This window comes from Neolamprologus multifasciatus, chromosome 9, assembly GCF_963576455.1.
Source record: "Neolamprologus multifasciatus chromosome 9, fNeoMul1.2, whole genome shotgun sequence".
NCBI lineage: Eukaryota > Metazoa > Chordata > Actinopteri > Cichliformes > Cichlidae > Neolamprologus > Neolamprologus multifasciatus.
In genome coordinates, this window is record NC_140447.1 from 12,086,782 (window position 1) to 12,106,703 (window position 19,922).

Consider the following 19,922-nt stretch of genomic DNA (forward strand, 5'->3'; position numbering starts at 1 on the left):
GGGTTTTGCTAAAAACCTAAATTTAGATTAGATCTGTTTCCCATCAGACATGATATACTGCAGGTTCTGATCAACCTTTGCATCCAATTCCTCACATTTGCATTAGTGTAGTTTTTCTCACCAGTTAATTGATAAATCAGAACCAGAGAAGTAAAGCGTATTAAAACAAGTTTCTTACATGTCAATAGGCTGAATCCCTGCACGAAGATTTGACAGAAAGATGTTTGTCTGCCAGTAAATCCAATAGTGACTGGTTATGATGCATGCTGGTGCCCCTGCTATGTAAATCTACTGAGTCATGTGATGAGCTACTCATGCATATTTGCACTCAGAGGATACTGAAGGACTGCCCTGCAGCATGAATAAAAGCTTCCACCAGCAGGAAATGTATATGTGTCAGCTTAATGTTTGCTATGAAGAAGTAAGGAGATGGATGCTTTTAAATCTGTCAGGGGAGAACTCAAGAATATTTCTCTAAACTGGCAGGCAGTCAGCATAAGCCTGGATCGGTATCCCTTTTTGTTCAGTCTTATGTTTCCCATATTCTTAAAGAATCGATGCCCCAGTTTTTTGTGCTTTTTTGTACCAGGAATCATTAAAATTTCATCTCGTCTCTTTTCTCACCTGATCGTCTGCAGTCCTATAGATTTAGCTCCCTGCATCTAGTTTTTCTTCTAGTCCTAACAGGATGTTGGTTTTGCTCATGTGTATTGCAAAACATGGTAAGGAGCAGACATGCAAACCAAATCTTTTCCATCTGCACATGAGATCTGATCTGAAACAGAATAAATCCATTTTCTCCGGGTTACTGCAGAGCAGAGAGAGTCACAATATCAAAATGACTATTATGACTGCTTCTGCAGCATCTCGTCAGAGACAATATTGAAAAAATAACATTGGAGCGGCAGGGAAATTGACAATAAAAGCTGTCATGCACACAGAAGCAGTTGAAGCCTCACAGGCTGGAGAGAAATGTTGCAAAGAGAGAGAAAAAAACTCAGAAACAAGTAGAAATAAAACTTTGGAATGAGTCCCTAGACTGTCTTAATGGTGTTATTGGAAAGATGATGCAAGATGTTGCAAAGGTTTCACTATGTTCCAAGAGTCACCCCAGCCTGCGCATCTGGACACGCACACTGTTGCTTATCGCACAAGGCACCAGTTTATTTAGTAATACCATTTCAGATTGAGCCGTCTGTTCTAGCTAAGTATGTGCCTGTGTGTGTGTGTGTGTGTGTGTGTGTGTGTGTGTGTGTGTGAGAGAGAGAGAGAGAGAGAGACAGAATCCAGCTGCGTAGCAATCTTGCGAGCAATAGGGGAGTCAAACAGAGAAGGGCAAAGGGTCACTGTGGAATAGGAGAGGGGAGGAGGAAAAATATAAGAAAGGTGAAAGCAGGAAACAGGTTAATAAAGGGGTAGGAAAATGGGATGAAGAATGAGCACAGATGGTGAAATAAGAAGAAAAAAAAAGGAACAGCAACAAAGAGGTTACGGGGAGACTCCAGCTGTCCTTTCCTTAATGCCTGGTTTCAGATCACGTTGTTCACAGTCAGGGGTTTGAGATGTGCAGAGTTGTAAACATGACAAAGCAAAAGGGGAATGATGTTGTGGATGTAGCTGTGTGGGACAGCTTAAGTTTGTGAAAAAGTGGCGCAATTAGTTTTGAGTACATGGCCACAGATTGTCTCCCTTTTTCAGACTTTTGACCTGATGGAAACCATTTGGTAACACCAAGCATGATTTTTAACCGAGCATTTTTGTTTCTCCACCGCATTTTATTCATGTTTTAGTCTGAACTCTCTTACAACTGTAGCCCTAACAACCATTTGACAAGATTTTATCCTTGTTTTAATTTCTAAAGCCTGGTTTCCTATAGCCTATCAATGTGTTTATAACAAGATATACACTGAAGCATTATTCACTCTTTCTGCATTTAACCTGCCAGCTACAGATATAACTAGAGTTGAACTACTGTCCAGATAAGTTGTTTGAACTGAAAGTTTAGCACATTTTACATCAAATGACTGCTAGAGGTCTGCGTTGCTTTCTGTTTATTCCTCGTTACAGTGGATAATGACTGCTTACTCAGCATGGGATTGATTACAGCTGATAACAGTCATTCAATGGGCTGATTGTTTCCTAAACAGGTGGCTAAGGCAGGGATTGTAGTCTGCTGCAGACATGGATGCAGTGACACAAAAACAGCAAGTGTGCAGACATCCGCAGAGAGCCTCGTGCTCACCATTCAATTATGAAATTCATGTCATTCGTATCCACGTGTCCAGTAAACCTGCCATACCTGCAGATGCAGAAACAATAACACATATTTCTGAACATAATGAAGCTTTAATACTGAAGGCAACAAAATGTACAGGGCTTCTCATAGGAAACATGGACACATTTGAGTTAAATGAACAAATGATACTCCATCGACTGCTGACAAATCCTTCAGAAAAAACTTTTGGTTTGAATTCAGCAAATAATCTTATCTTTTCCTTAAAGCATTACATAATCAAGTCACCACGTTCTTTGTTTTGAAACGTGACTTCTTATCTGTCAGTCGTAGGCTGCTCTCACACTGAAGGACAGAGAGGTCAACGTGTATATGAAAACCTCAGTATTCAGGGCTGTCCAGTGTGTAGCTAGTTATCACATCTACATTACAAAATGCCAGAAAAGGCTCAAGTAAGCTTTTTAATAGTTAGTGTAACAGGTTAAAATAACTCACATAAAGAAAAACTGAGTAGAAATGTTTTGGCACGGTAGTGGAGTAATGGAGGGGAGAGTGGGAAAAGACTGGAAGGATGTCCTGTTTAGGTCATGTGCCTCCGAGCTTTTCACTGTGGGAAAGTGTGTTTGCAGTGTGTGTGTGTGTGTGTGTGTGTGTGTGGCCTGGTTTGGCTGTGAGAACTTACTTCTGATGGCCCACAGCTCTTTCAAGGATATTTTGGATGTCATGTTGCTAAGGAAGGGTTTATTTAACACAGCTACTCTGTGTTAAATAAATATGAGACTATGCAGTGCCTTTGTAGATGCACAGCAGCACGTTTTCTGCATGTGTGCACAGTATCTGTGTTTTGTGAGGGTGAAGCAGAACCTCCCTCATGGGCCCCACACAGACATGCACAAGACCTTTATCATTAATTATAAAACCAAAACATATCACATGACCTCTGCAGTGATCAGTCATACTGTCTGTGTTAGATGAAAAATAGAACTATTTTGTAAACATGACATGTGTGCTCTGGGACAGGACAACAGAGAAAAAAAAACAGGAAAACAGTGGCAGCTGCTAAACACATGGAAATTTGTTTCTCCATGCAGTATATTTCACACTTCTGGAACTGTGCACAAAAGCTCAGTTATATAGTGATAGTGATTATTAAAAGCGAACATAAAATTCATAAATAACAAATAAGCAAATAGGGAAAAAAATACACATTGTAGCTTATACTCATCCGATTCTTTCATGCAAATACTCTGAGTTAGGATATCAAGAGTTGTGCAAAATCATAAAAGAAGGGCAACACGGGTTAGTTCATTAAAAGAAAGCGAGAGAAAGAACCTTAAACAAATAAAAATTGTGACAAAACCAATAAGTTAACATGGCATTTACAGTTCGAGACGCCTCATCTCACCACACTTTACAAACTTTTTAGCATTAGCTCAGCTATTCAGTGAAGCTGCAGAGAGTACTGTGAGTGTGTAATGAAGTTTCATCAGCTCCTTTCTGAAAAGTCCTACAATTATATGGCACCTCTTGATAATCCATAGAAATCAGCATTGTAAACCTGGATAATCAAAATCTCAGACATCTCATAGGTTCATAAACTGCGGTTCTCTCCCTTTAGTCAAGAAAAAGTTTGACTTTGCCACTAACATTTTTTTGTAATGAATTGGAAATGTGCACATTGGTTTAAACATCTCCAGGTTGACATTTGATGTCATTGATGTGATGATATTTGGACGAATCAGTTATTCTAGAGCATTATAGGCAAACTCTTACACTCTTATTTTCATGTATTCAACTAACTAGCAACAAATTTTCTCAAGATACCATTTATATTTGGGATTTTGTTTTCCTGGTTCGTCTCTTTAGTTAGGTGCCTTTTTGTGCTTCAGTCATTCAAACATAAAAAAGGTGGCTTAACAAACAAAAAGCACGTTTCTCTGAAAGTGGTCTGGTTCAATGACTGAAATGAAAATGAGTGATAAAGCAGCTGATGTCCATAGGAAAGCTTTAAAAGACTTCAGAAACTTCCTATCCTAACTTCCTAAACAAGTTAGGAATTGATGCTTTTGTTAAACCTCTGAGTTTAAAGCTGAAAATCTGCACTTCAGTCGATTGTTTATTCACTGTGGTGGTGTACGGACGCAAAACTGTGTCACTGTCTAACCTACAGTAAATCTTTGCATTCTTTGGTAACCCCCAATGCAATGGACACCTGGCGAATGTCCATAGGTGGGAATGACAAAGTCACACCTGACTCATTCCTGCAGTTTATAATATTGTTGCTGAAGTCAAGTCATCAGGTCAAAACAACCCCCAGGCCACCAGGACCAGGACATGTAGCTTTAAGGATGTTTTGCACATTCACCTTAGAAAGACGCAGCGCTGGTTGTGTGGTTGGTTGCCAACTCATATACTTGTGACGTGAGCAGCGTGCCCCGAGCAACACACTAACATAATAATTTGCCACTAACTGAGCGATATCTCCTCTGTTAAACACGTTTTTATGGATATCATTTGCAGTGTTGTCAATTTCTTTGGTAACATCAGCCAGAAACACACTCACTTCTTTGGGGGTTATTTTTAGGCAAGAGTAGTTGATAGAAAAAAAATTGCCATAACACAATGCTAGAAATTGACATCAACCTTGAAAAGCCACAGTTGCTTTGTGCAATGCCAGCATTTCACCCATCACAACAGCACACGTCTGCTTGGAAGCACGGCCCTCTCACACTTCCTACATTGCTTTTGGTCAAAATCACAGGGTCAACCCACTTCCCAGTATTCTTCTGTCAACTCTGGGAAAAAGCTTTAATATCCTTCCTGCCTCCAAGACGTTGGCTGTCGAGGCCCTGTGAAAAGCCAGTCTTAAGGGCAACAGCACCGCGTCGCATCCCTTCACCGCGGCGTGAACCATTGTCTCCTCTGTCTGTAAACTCTGATGTTTTCAGAGAGCAAGAAACAAGAAATTGTTGCTTCATTTCCTGGACAGTTTCAGATGGAGTAAATATTGACAGATATATTGGCATTTGTTTGCCTCGGGTGGAGTCAACAACGATACCATGATTGTTTTGTGGCCATTCTGTAAGTCGCAGCTAGTTTTCTGCATCACAGCCCTGCAAATAAAAGATTAGACTGAGTGTCGACAGCAATGTCAACATCACTGACCATTGCCCGGTGACAGCGATAACTGCATTGTTTGACTCTGAGTTTATTTACATGATGCAGTGGTAAGATTTGAAACCACACGCCGGCTTTTCTTTGTATTGTTTCAGACGTTCGCTCATAGCAGACTGTCATGGATTCAGCTGTCTGGCTTTCTTCAATCAGTTGAGATAATATTGTTGTCTTAATAAAAGAATAATGGGTCATTTTTCATGCACGTACACTCTGCTTCTGTAAACTTTCGTTGGGAACAAAATCAATGCCATGGATGGAAGAAGAAAATCTCTCTGGAAAAATAACACAATTGTTTTTCTGCTCTAAATTTGTGGCATTACGCTGTAGATGCTCTGAAGGCCCCACTTGTACACTGAATACAAGAAAATTATTGTAAAGAGTAAGACATCCATGTTTATACTGCTTAAGGCTTGTTGGTGTCATGATTACTCACAGGGACGGTTAGAGGACAGCTAACTTCTACCCTGCTACAAGGAGGCCAATTATAGTCACGTGAAAATGAAATTTCTCACAGGCCTCTATCCAGTCCCGAGAAAATCGAAGTACACCTTTATTGCTTCCATTGAAATTAAGTGCTGAACTTACTGTTTGATGATCAGCAAGTGTGAGCACCTCTACGAGCATTCAGGTGTGTGTTAGCACTTCTTCCCAGGAGTGGACAACCACAACATTTCTGGAGAGTAAAGTGGAAATATTTGACCACGTTTCACAGCACCACCTTAGCAAAAACCAAACACAGTATGTCAACACAAGCACCTACCACATGCCAACTCACGGCCAAGCACAGTGGTGTAGGGATGATGATTTGGGCACTTTGCAGTCATTGTGTCAACCATGAACTCTACAGTATACCAAAGTATTCTAGAGTCAAATATAAGGCTGTTTGTCTGGCAACTAAAGCTTGGCTCATGCAACAGGATAATGATCCCAAGCACAACAGCTGCAAAAGGATAAGAAGGTGTGACCGAGTCAAAGTTAAGTCAAGCTGACTGAAATGCTGTGGCGAGACCTTGAGAGAGCTGTGCATAAAAGAATGCACAGAAACCTCAATGAAGTGAAGCACAGTTGCAAAGAAGAGCAGGCCAAAATTCCAACAATGTGTGAGACTGATAAAGTCAGAGAGAAAGTGATTACGTCATGTTATTGCTGTTAAAGATGGTTCTACAAAACACTGAATCACCGGGCAAACTTAGTTTTTAACAGGGCTGCATGAATTCAGAAATGCATGTTAAATTATCACCTTAATGGTAAGAAAATTTTAGTGTCATCTGGCTCTTCTGGTATGTGCATTACTTGCTGTGCACAGTATGAAACAATATACATAATACGGTGCACTAATGGAAAGATGAGACGCATCATTGATGTATCATACCAACCAACAGTAGTGGAAAAATTAAGTCAATGCAGAAAACTTACATTCTGTCTGAAGGCCATCAGATAGCAATAGTTGTGGCTACTGAAATATTTACATTTCTATAGAAGTGTATTGAAGAGCCAATGAGCATGAAGCAGAGCTTATCACTTTTCTTTGGGTTTTTTTGCAACCAAAATGGTGACGTAGGAAACGCTCATCTCAAGGCTTCAAAACAGATCTTCATTAACCAGTGGGTGGCCTCACAGCAGCTACACCCATACCCACCCTAAAAGACAGATGGGTGGATCGTGTGGTTCATGTGTTTCGTCCATATGTTTCGTCCATATGTTGTCATTTTAATCAGACAAAATTATATCACTTTTATTTTAAAAGTGTATTTGTTTTGCCAGTTGTAAGTCTAAAATGTTTACAGTGGTAAAGCCGCTGCACACTGAAGTTAAGTGTACGGCTTAATGAACTTGCCAAAAAACTTAATTTCATGCCTCTATGGCTTAGTGCACTTTGGATAGAGATGGGATGTGTCAGCAGCTTAGGGAATTCATGTCAGTTTTTCTGTGGTCTGTTCTCCAGCTCGCTGCATACTAAAACACCAGTGTGTTCAAAATTAGGAACATCAAACTGGGACAGCATCCAAAGTTCCTACTTTTACTGGAGTTTGTCTTTTTGACCTTGAAGTGTTCCTTTTATCCTAATTTCCAGCTCAATATTTTGATTCTTGGCCTCTAATGAAATTGCATGATTCTCTGTTCAAAATTCTCCTTATTTTTCTTATGGTGTGCCTTGGTGCAGCCTCTCAGTTCATCCTCCAGTCTTTTAAAGTCAATTTTCTTCTGATTGGCTGCTTCTCAGAGAGCGTAGATATAATCAGCAGGCACTTGTCTTCTTATAGCTACACTATTTTTTCATTATTTGTCTCTGTCACCCTACAGAGCAGAGAGTAGAAAGAATTGCCAGAAGTTGTGTCAGAAAGTCCGAAACCTGAGCTTTGGACTCACAGCCATTACTTGTACATATGCTGAGCTCATTATTTTAAACTGCATACACACATTCAGACACCTTTCAGATCATAGATGACACAAATATATATTTTAAAAAAGACGCATTAAATAACGAAGGCAGGTGTTATTTGGAATCTGGCGCCACACAGACGAGCGGAGCAGCCTCTGCTCAGACTGATGCAACTAAAGATGGATTTATTTCACAGGAGAAAATGTATGTGGACCCTGGGATCATTGACAGTGAGAGCGTGTGAAGGTAAAGGGATAAAGATTGGTAAAACAGTCAATTAAAAGAAACATTTAGAGGAAAACTAAAGAGGGAAGATTTAGTTGGGAGGCTGAGGCTTCTTAGAAATCGACTTAAACGTTTGCACTGGGTTTTGTTGTGTTAAAATCATTAAATAGTCTACACTTTGCACATCATATTTTTAGGAAATAAAGACTTCAAAGTCGGGCTTTTTTAGCAGTCAATAAACCGAAAGCAACATAAGTTCACCTGTTCCATCACAAATGTTTTTTAAAAAGATTACACAATAAATGATGAACCAGTTTTTTCAAGAGAAATTTGAAATTTAATGAAGGGAAGTTTTTGTTTCCACAGACAACAGCTTCAGTGAGACACAGTGTGTAGGTGCTGGCAAAGAGATGCCGCTTTGAAGACAAATAAAACAAGCAGCGTTTTGCTCGGTTTGACTCGAGGCTGGTGAGGACTGTCCAAAAATAGGCAGATGAAGCAGGTACATTAAATTAAACCCCTATCGAAAAGAATTCAGTTCGATGCATCGGTGTGTATTTTCACCAGAGTTGAGCAACGATGGAGAGGAGATGCACATACAGTAGAGAGCACAGGCAGAGAGCATGACTATACAATAAGAGGTCTCAGCGTCAGTCCATAGCTTGAGAACCCCTGTTTGTGAATAACAGCTGTATTTTATTCAACAGTATCTGATAAGTTACACCGTTTTAAAACAGTCTTTTGGGGCTCAGCTACACACACAAGAAATTCAAGTCCCACAGTGTCGCCTTCTCTTTTGGGCAGTGTATCCTTTCCAGTGGTTAAAGTCCATTCAGATAGTCATCAACAAGCATAAACTTTGTATCTCTTGAAATGACAGTTTGGCCTTCTTCCTTTTTTACCTCTTCCAACAAATCACACAGTATCATGTTAATATATTTAACAGCAATGTCCTTGGGGAGTCGTACGTCCCACCAGTTCAGAGGTCAATCACTGACTTTGATGCTTGTTGGGTGCTTTGGCCTTCAAAAGTGATACAGTGCTGTAACAAGATCAAAAGTCTGGATCCATGAGGTTTAAGAATGCATCCAAGATTTGGTCATTTTTCCCGCTGGTCATATTACCCCATGTGAACAAAATCCCCTGCATCTCAGAGGAACTGTTCAATGTTTTTGGGAAATGCTTACTTATGTTCTTGTCAAGAATCAGATGTGTTGTCTTAGAATAAAAAAGTTACAGCCATCTACTGGTTAGCTTAGCATAAATACAGGAAACACTCCACACGGATCCGCACAAGAACTCTACTTACAAGGCCATGCATCACTCACTACCTCACACACTTCCTTAATCCAGGCAAACTCCAGTGTCAAAGTTGTGGTTTTATTAGGTTTAACTAAATAATATGGTGTTATGTATTAATCACAACTGGATTTTGTTTTCATCCATGTTTGAGCTACACTAAGGTAACTAGCATCCACCTGTACTCACCACGCAGACATGAGAGCGGTATTATCGTTCTCTGGAAGAAAGCAATAAAACGCATCCCCTTCAGCTTCTACTCGATATGGAAACATTCAACATTGAACAGTTGAATAATAGACGATCCAAAATGTGGGAAAAGTACATATAATATACAAAAATATTAAAGAAAACACTACTTTGCTCTACCATTGGTTCCTTCATCTCTACAACAAGTTGAGGTGGTTTGCAGTGCCACTTACAGGATAATTTGACCAACAGAAACCGTCCTCTGTGCGCTCCTGCGTTGTGTACAGTATTTACTTAGTGAAGAGACTGGGACGTTAAATTCAGTCCATTACTGACTTAAGCCAGGATGTCACTCCGCTTGCTGCACCAGACCACCAGGCCAATCATGGCCAAGGTGAGGAAAACGGGGATGAGGATGAGGATGGTGAGGGTGTCGTCCGGGGGATCCAACCACACTGGCTGGTCTATGGTGCAGTTGGAAAAAAAGTGCTTGTGTATGTGGATGATGTAGCGCTCCACCAGTGGATTGGGCCAGTAGCAGTCGACGATCTGGGACTTTGTCTCTGTGCAGAGGGTGAAGAGGTGGTACTCACTGAGGAGAAAGACAGGAGAAGGAAATGTAAAAGACAGAGAAAGTCATGACTCTTAGTTATAAGCATTGAAATATTAAAAGACATAACACAGATGGCTTCCCTCCTTCCTATCATAGCTCAGAAGTACATTACTTATTCTACTGCTGTTACTCTTAGGAGCGCACCGGCATTTAAACCCTGCTGTGGTTTAGCTGGTAATAACCTGAGCATCAGCAATTTGGTATGTAATCCATCATAGTGATTGGGTACACGCTGCTTTTTCTGGCCCACTGCCATCTCTATTTCACCAGGAGCTTTTTAAAAACTCAGAGCTCTGCTTTGACGAATACATTGAGCCATTTCTAATCCCTCGTTCGCCGTCCTGCATTCTCTATCAAAGAGGTCCAGCTTCTTTTCTCTTGACACACTGAGAGCTGCTCCTATCCTCAGCAGGTGAACATTAAACCGAGCGACAGTGTTCCCACGCTCCCTGCTGATCCGAAACTGATTTGTCATGTTTCGATGATGTGGATCTGTGGATATTAAAAGTTACAGACTGGCTGGTAAAAAAGACTGTGCAATGGTTCATGAACCAAGCACTATTGTTGTGGTTGCTTCTCAAAATACTGTACGAGCAACTGAGCTGTCATGTCATTAGCTACAGCAGTACTGCGAACAGTTTCATATTTTTGCCTCCTAATTGATGTCACTTTTATAACTATTTTCCACAAAACTTTGTTCTGTCGTTTTGGCACCACTTCTGCTTTGTTCAGATTTATTTTTAAACTGTATAATGCATTAATTATGGCGTCTTATGCAATATTAGCGTGGGACTTGTATAGCCTGGGGAATCATTTGAAATAACTGCACAGGTCATCAGCGATCCTACACAGCAAATTCAAAAGTGTTAAATGTTTTGGTGTTAGTAGTCTTAGAGTTAATTTTACTCTAAGTAGAGTCACATGCTTTTAATGTAACTCTGAGGTGTAAAATGATAGTAGTTAAAATCGAGTGTTAAAAATGAGTGTTTCTATTTCAAATCTGGAGGTGTTACAATGGAAACATTAACTCTTGACCTCTTAACTCTGAACTCCTAGAGGGGCTATGACACTAATAGAGTAAATTCACAGACTCCGCCCCCAGCACGGCTCCAATCGAAGCTGAAGTGAAGCCGTTTCAGAACATTTTGCTCTACATATTTGAGTTGTTTGCCATGCTTGGTAAGTCATTTTTTCAAAGAGTGTTTCAATTATTATTATTAGCTTTTACTTCTGTGGCTCTTTGGAGTTGAGACAAAGCTGTGTGAAAGGCATTAGCCATGTTGCTCGCTGATAGCACCGCTCGCTGTTTTAGCTAGCTGAAAGGTATTGTTTTCGGCAAATACCACAGCCTTGAAAAAAAGTTTGCATGTGAATTTTTGGTTAAATTTTTTGGTCAAATACACCTAAAACAATGTCTAGAATGTGAAATGTTGGTATAATGGTGCTACTTGAAGCCTGAAAACGATCTCCCATAAAAAACGAGCAAACAGCAGTAGCAGATGTCCCGACTGAGTTCTACGTTAGCATTTAGATCCCTCCAGAGTTTTGTGCACACGGTTTAGGTAAAAATGAAAAAGGTTGAGGTTTTACATTTAGTTCAGTACTACCTGTTGCCTGTGTCCTTATCTTTTGGGAAAATACTTTACACAAGTAATGGCTCAAAAAGGATTCCTTTTTTTTACTGTGCTGCAATTGATTTGTGCCATTAATTAGTGTCAACTAATTTTTATTCAATCTCCACATAGGATATGCTTGTGAAGATGGAATATGGGGGAGAGCAGAAGTGCGTTGAAGTTCCACAAAGTGATGAATGAAGGACATGCATATTGTATTGAAGAAATAAGTGATGAGAATGCTGTTATTTGCATTTACCAGCTCACCTATGTCAGACCTTTTGATAAACGAAATTCTAATGAAAGTGAGAACATGTACACTGTTACATCTTTCAGAAAATGTTTTGAAATTGTGGTGCACAGTTCAGAATAAATGTTTTTCAAAAACCATTGCGTCTTTTTAGTAAATGTTTATTTCCAAAAGAAATTTCTAGAAGTTCAGAACAGTAAAATTCCCGCTTTTTAGAATTAATTAGAAGATAACTCTTACGTAGTTAAACTAAAATACTCTTTGAGAGTTAATATATAAACTCTTAACACCAAGTGTTAAATTATCAACTCCAGAGAGATTTGGTGTTTAACACTAAATCAGAGTTAACATACCAACTCTCCAAAAAGAGTTAAATTAACACTCTCTGGTGTGGACCCATATAGACACTTTAAAAGTGTTGAAATCAAATCTGACAGTGTTAATTTGGACATGCTGGATTTGCTGTGTAATGACGAAACTGCACTGCCAGTTACCCACTATATTAAGCTCGTGCTTAATTGTGGTTTTAATATAGAATCAGAATCTTGATGATTTAAGGACAAGTTTTTGTTTTTCATCTGATTTTCTGGGGCCACCAAAGTGTATATATACTCTACACTGCATGTATGTTTAAAGTTGCGAGGCAGCTGAGCTTTCTTTTTCTTGATGTGCAGTCCTGTGAAAAACTCATCGCAGCCATGACAAAGTAGTTTGTAGAGCCACCTTTAGCAGAAAGAAAATGAAGTAAGAGTTCTCCACCGTGCTGACAGTTGGTATGAGGTGTTTGTGCTAATGTGTCTTCAGCTTGGTGTTCACATCACTGTGATGTTGGGCATTATAGTCAAACATCTTTGGTTTTGTCTGTCCAAAGAACATTCTTCCAGAAGTCTTGTAGTTTGTTCAAATACAGCTTTGCAAACCTAAGCTGTGCTGCCATGGTCTCTTTAGAGGGACTCCTGGCACCCTTTCCAAATAAGCCATACTTTGTTCAGTCTTTTTCTAGTTGTGCTGTCATGAACTTTAACATTTAATATGCTGAGGACTGCTGTCTGAATTGTAGCTCTTGGGTTTTTTGCAATATCTCTGAACATTGCACAGTCTGACCTTTGGGTGAATTTGTTGAAACACTCAGTCCTGGGAAGATTGCAACGTTGCCAAAACATCTGCTCTCATAGAGGTGCTCACACTTGCTAATGATCACCGAATCAAGTGCATTTGATTAGCACCGACTAGCTGCTGCTTACCCTCATAGTTCCTGTGGAATCATGTAGTCACCTAGTGTCCAGTGAATGCTTAGTAGTGCATGTGTGAGTGTGAGTGCATGCGATTTGAGAACATTGAAAGTCCACTGACAAAAACCGAAACACATAAGCATTAGTGCTGACAGTAAATCTCTGAAATACAAGGTAACATCAGCAACATTATGTTAAACTGCTACACAGATTTACCAGCCTGCCACAGGACAACAGCCAAGAGCAGGAACAAGGGCTCATTAATGTGCTATCTAACATTTAGACCGCTTCACCCTGCTGCCCTGTTTATAGCACATATAAGTTTGGTTCTGACGTCAAGCTGCAGCCATTGTTTTCTGAATGCCCTTTGCTTAAGTGCCACAAATCAAATAAGCCCTGCTGTCTGTGTGTTTACACTGTGTATAGATGCATATAGTGCGCTGCAAGCAGGGCAAGAAGGCACCACATGTCAGATAAGACGAGTGCCCTGTCAAATCTGAACTCAGCAGCAGTATATTATTGGAGGGCCATAAGCTCATATGTTGTGTTTGAAAGTTACTAACTCTTTAGAAATATCTGCAGATGCAGTTATTGTGATTAATGTGGTAAGATACTGGGAGTCATTAAGGCTTACGAAACTGATGCTTTTAAAATAAAATGTGTTTTACGCCACTGGCAGAAGAACCTGAGAACATGATGGCAGAGAAAAGGCTTTGATGATTGGAGAAAACACAAAGGCAGAGAGTACAAGAGCTATTAGACAGAACTGATCAAAATGCAGACTGAAACCGTAGGGAACAGCAGACTTTTGAAACTGTTCCCAGATGTAACGCACAGCAACATGTTTTTAAACTCTCATCCACATGGGATCATCAGTTACGAGTTTGATCTGATTCACAGCTGATGTCCCAACGATTGCATAACCATGGCGATGACTACACACAAATGTGAATACACAACATAACCAAACACACTCACGTGTGACGATACAGATAGTTGTATACCCACATAACAGTTTTGAGACTGCAGACAGATACTGAAATTGCTGGTAGTTGGTACCAGTTGGAGTATTTTAATGCCAAGACATAAAGCTTCACTAACTGTGTTATTCTAATTCTTTCCCTGAGATATTGTTAAGCCCCGAGAAAAATCCAGGCCCATAAATCAATTTGAGCGTTTAGCTCTGAAAGGCAATAGCTTGTAATTTGTTTAATAGTAAGGAGACTCCACATATTCACATTTCTAAATGTTGTTACAGGGTTTTTTAATATATTTAATTTTTTGTTGCATGTCTGGTGATATAGTGTGTATTATTACACTCAAGACAATGAAAGGGAGGGAAATAGCTTCCAGTAAGTTTTAAACCATTGTAAGTTTTAAGATTTCCTGCTAACTACTTCCTCTTACTTTTTAAAACATCAGATAGTCTCCCCAAAGCTACACAGGCTGCCAGTTGTTTGACATAATAAAAGGTATGTCTTACATAATAATGCAATAATTATTGTAGCTTCTAAATGTCCAAAGTGAGCAATAAGTGCGGCAGAGTACCTGCAAACTCTTCAATAAACATAGTTTGAATCACACAGCTTTCCAGTTACTGGGCTTATACAGCTGCTTAGGTTTTTGTCACACTTACATTTTTCAGATCATCAAATACATTTTAATATTAGTCAAAGAAAACCTGAGTAAATAGAAAAAAGCAATCCAAAAACACCTGTCCCTGTGTGATCAACGGTGTGTGATTTTTTTGGGAAAGGTGAGTTCAACTGTCACAAGCCGCACGCAGCCCTGATTACTGTCAGACCTGCTGAATCAAGAAATCACTTGAAAAGAACCTGTGTGACAAACTGAAGCAGGCTAAAAGCTCTTCAAAACTAAAAAAAATCTCACAAGACATCCAAAGAAACAGCTGTCAGTGACGTCTATCAGTCTGGAAAAGGTTACAAAGCCAATTTTAAGGTTTTGGGACTTTAGTGAACCACAGTGAGAGAAATTATCCACCAATGGAGAATACCCAGAACGATGGTGAACCTACTAACCTAATAAAATTACTTCAAGATCTCGACGACTCATCCAGGAGGGCACAAAGAACCCAGAACAACATCGAAAGAACTGCAAGCCTCACTTTCCTCAGTTAAGATCAGAGTCAGAATTATACAACAGTAAAGAAGAGACTGGGCACAAATGGCGTCAAGGAGAAAAAACACTGCTCACCAAAAAGAACCCAAACGCTCGTCTCACATTTGAAAAAAACATCTTGATGATTCCTCAAGATGTTGGGGGAAATATTGTGTGGACTGATGAGACTTAAGTTCAACTTTTTGGAAGTTTTGACTCCAGTTAAATCTGGAGTAAAACTAAAAGCATTTCAGAAAAGGAACATCATAATAACAGTCGAACATGGTGGCAGTAGCGTGATGGTCTGAGGCTTCTGTGCTGCTTCAGGACCTGGTTGACTTACTGTACTTGATGGAACCGTGAATTCTGCTCTCTGCCTGAAGGAGAATGTCCGACTATTAGTTTGTGCCATGAAGCTCAAGCACACTTGGCTTATGCAGCAGGACAATGATCAAAAACACACCAGCAAGTTGTCAAAGGACTCTAATTAACAGATTTCAATCAACTATAAAATAATAAAGTCCACCTCAGAGTGATTTAAAAAAACAAATCAACCAGGCTTTAGAGTGGTCCAGTCAAAGTCTGTACTTAAATCAAACTGAGATACTTTGACATCACCTTAAAGAGGCTGTTCAATGTGGCTGAATTAAAAGAAATCTCCAATAAAGATTTGGCCAAAATTCCTCCACAGTGATGTGAAAGATTCATTCCCAGTTATTGCAACACTTAATCGCAGTTCTTGGTGCAAAGGTGGCACAACCAGTTATTAGGTGTTTTGACAAAGCATCATGTAGGTTTGGGTACTTTTTGTTGTGTTTTTTCCTTAAATGAAATCATCATTTAAAAACAGCATCTTGCATTTACTCAGGTTATCTATGACGGATATTAAAAGGTATTTGATGATCTGAAACATTTAAATGTGACAAACATGAACAAAAGTAAGAAATTGTTTTTTTTGTACTTTTTACCTCTCTGCACTTCACACACATATTTGGAGCATAAGAAAACTCTTAAAATATTGCCATTAACTATTTGTGTAATAATTTTTTTTCTTCCAAAGACTGGGGTTTTATAATGAGGCATTTCCTTTTTCCCAAAAAAAAACCCTAATATGAATTCTTTATTCCTCTGGCTCCATGAAGGATGACTCCTCTGATTAACAATAGCTCACCAGACAATGAAAGTTGACCTTCACCATTTATATGGTCAAATACATGTAATATATGGAAAGGACATCTTTAGGAAATTAATGTTTGATTTTTTTTTTCCAGAGCCCTTTTGATAATATGAAAGGTCTTATTATAACCTTCTGGCCAATGTCTTGAAGAATACTTTTCTATCAAACCAAGAGGTAGTTGAAGCATTTACTTTCAATAGAGTTATTAATACACAGCTGCAACGACCGCGATTAAAACTTAATTAAGAACCTATTTTGTTATTTATGCGCTGCAAAGGATCCAAAGACTGTTATTAAAGACAGGTGACTGATTCATACTTGGACATTGTGTTGTACAAACATCTAATGCAATGCTGTTTCAACATTCGTAATTTTTTTTACATTTTTACTGCTGAGTGGTGAATAGTTGTAGTTCTTTGGTGATTTCACAAGAGTGACAAGGTAGCTATTAAATTAAGCAAGAACTTAAAGTCTCAGTGAAACGACAGGCTTGTTCATTTTCTTCATTCAGATGTTTTTAAATCAGGAGAAAAGAGGGAAAAAAGGCAAATCATAGAAATATGACAGTTACATTATTCATGTTTGAACAAAAAGAAGTCTGCACCACCACCTACACATAAAAACACCCTTTTCAGCTTAACAAGGTGCAGGAAAGGCTGTTGCTCTTTGTCCACGCTGCCTTACCACAGAGAGGTGGAGATGAGCTACTACTACCTCCACCCCCACCAAAGCCTTAATAAAGAGTCAACAATGAGCCGCCTTTGAAGTGCACAGCTGACACTTTTTCACCTGTCAAATTCATGGCAGATGTTAGAAAATGTGTTTTGTTTCTGTCTTAACACAACTTGACATTTGACTTACATTTTGTAACTTGAGAGCTTCTTTGGTCAAAGGCGAGAAACGATGTAACAATATTTAAACAGCTTCACCTTTTCATGGACTTCAAATGAGTTTAACCGTTCCCAGTCCTCTCTCTTCACTCTCCAGAAGGCTCACAGCTGTTGGTATCAGTGGTGTGTTATGACCACATAACCCACTTAGAATAAGGTTTCCTCATCTAAACGGTCTATCGCTTATCATTAGTAGCAGCCCGGGAAAAAAAGAAAACCTCTGATGACTGTAGAGCAGCATCTGTTCAACACAAAGACCAAACACAACGGTGAATTCATTATTAGAGGTCCAGACCATCACCGCTGTTCCTGTGTGCACAACATTAAGTCTTACAGTAAACTGCTCGGGGCAGAAAATTAATATGTTATTAGAAGTAAACAATTGAAGCGCATAAATGCACGCACAGTACACACAGCCTCTCAGTGGTCTATCCATGCCCTTCTCTGTGACCTGACAAGCTTGTGCTGTCTCATTTCAAACGATAACAGTTGTGCTGGCTGAGTGAGTGGCCAGCAGCAATCACTGCAGAGAGGCACAGCTCATTTGTCAAATGGAGGAAGCTCTGCAGGGGTCGCCGCTTGTTTAAACATGAGGCCGCTCGCTCTCCAAGCTCGATCCCTCTCGCCACTTTCTGGCTCCGCTCGCGCCGTCCCTCTCTCCCTCTCTCGCTTTCTCTCTCATTCTTATCGCCTACTTCCAGGCTCCAAAGTACACTGCTGCTGAGAAAGTCATTTTATCCTTCACTGTCATGTAAATGAACTGCCGTAAACAAATGAATCGTCTCGTGAAATGTGGACTCACACAGGAAAAGATTATGGAAAGGCGAAATAAGGCAAAGTGGTTTCATCTCTCTATCACTCTTATATGTCAGACATCACTGGCAGATCAGATTTAGGATTAAAGTGGCTTAGACTCTTAAAAAATCAATTTCTACATCCTTCAGTTTAAGTGAGTATGACTGGAACAGCAACGGGTGAGCAAAATAAGAAGAGACCAGACATTACGCCACCCATCCTGCACTTCAGATTTAAAATAGCACTTGAAAGGATCTGCTAAAAAAAACACTTTACTATTTAAGTTTTTTTTATTCAGAGACAACTTCCCTGATCAAAACACACAAGCTATTTATAACCTTTAAATAATGAATTTGGCTCGTTTCCAGCCTGTGTTGTATTGTGTCTGGTTTACAGTCAAGAGTTTTCATTGTGAAACTGGTCAGAGGGTTTTGACACTGAGCCAGGGGAGTTGTTAGCTTGACTCACCATTAGGACTTTAATTTAAAGGATTTAGATGCAAATGATTATTTTGATCCATCCATTTCCTGCCATTTATGTGGGTTCAGGGTCGGGGGGCGGCAGCCTAAGCAGAGACCCCTAGACCTCCCTATTCCCAGCCACTTTCTCCAGCTCATCCAGAGAGACACCAAATCAAGCAGCTTTGTGTTTCTGGGTATGCACTAGGACTCCTGCCAGTACGACATGGTAGAAACATCTTATCTAGGAGTCATCCTGTACAGATGCCCGAAGCACCTCATCTGGCTCTTTATTGTATGGAGGAGTAGCAGCATGAATAATCAAGCTCCTCCCCATATCTCTAAGGAGGAGCCCATCACAGGAATCTAATTTCAGCTGCTTGTATCCAGTCTCCTTCTTTTGGTCACCACCCACAGCTTGTGACTGTGGGTGAGGGTAGGGTGTAGATCAACCTTCTCTTCACAACAACAGACACAACATGTACATTACTGCAGAGGCTTAACTATTCCTATTATCTCCCTTATTCACTCACTTGTAAACAAAACCTTGAGATACTTAAACTCCTCTACCTGGTGCAGCAACTCATTTCCAACACCAAGTGAGCAACAACAAAACCACATCATTGTAAAAAAGAAGACAACAGATCCTGAGACCACTGAACTAGATATCCTCAACACCTCAGCTGCACCTAGAAATTCTGTCCATAAAAGTTATGAACAAAATCGGTGACAAAGGGCAGCCTGATAGAGTCCAACACCCATCAAAAAATAGTGACTGAGAGTTATAGCTGGGAATTCAAACCAAGTTCTTGCTACAGTTTAAAAAGAACTAGATCATCTGCAACACACAAAACAGAACTGGTCCAGTGTTTGGGTCTCCCTGAAGTTACAACACACTCTACATATTATCTTCTAGAACCACCACCCAAGTCTACTAGTCCAGAGGCACCACCCACAACTTCTGTAAGATGGTGCGACCAAGTCAGCCCCACGACATCCAGAGCCTTAAGAAACTCAGGATGAGTCTCGTAAACCCCCCATTCGTTCAGGAGTTGTTTAACTGGGCCTAGACTCTGTTTTCTCTGCAGAGGCTGTATCAGTGGGAATGAGGAGATCATTAAGTCACCGCCTGGCTATGTCCTCAGGTTATGTCAGCAGCACTCTATCCCCACTGTAGTGTGAGCAAATTATTCATTTAAAATGTTTCTCTTGTTAAACCAGTAAATCCACAGTTTCTAAGTTCTAAATAAAATTAAATTAAATACAGCGT

The 19,922-nt window shown here is 39.8% G+C and overlaps 1 protein-coding gene across 1 annotated transcript in view; it reads right to left on the reverse strand.

Annotated features, from left to right (window-relative positions):
- Positions 1–5,613: 5,613 nt before the first annotated feature.
- LOC146511130 (receptor activity-modifying protein 3) overlaps positions 5,614–19,922 on the reverse strand; it is a 40,434-nt gene continuing 26,125 nt past the window's right edge. Inside the window, exon 4 of the mRNA XM_085173020.1 lies at positions 5,614–10,098. Within this exon, the coding sequence (XP_085029146.1) occupies positions 9,843–10,098 (256 nt within the window). The 3' untranslated portion in view covers positions 5,614–9,842. The remainder of the gene's footprint in view (positions 10,099–19,922) is intronic.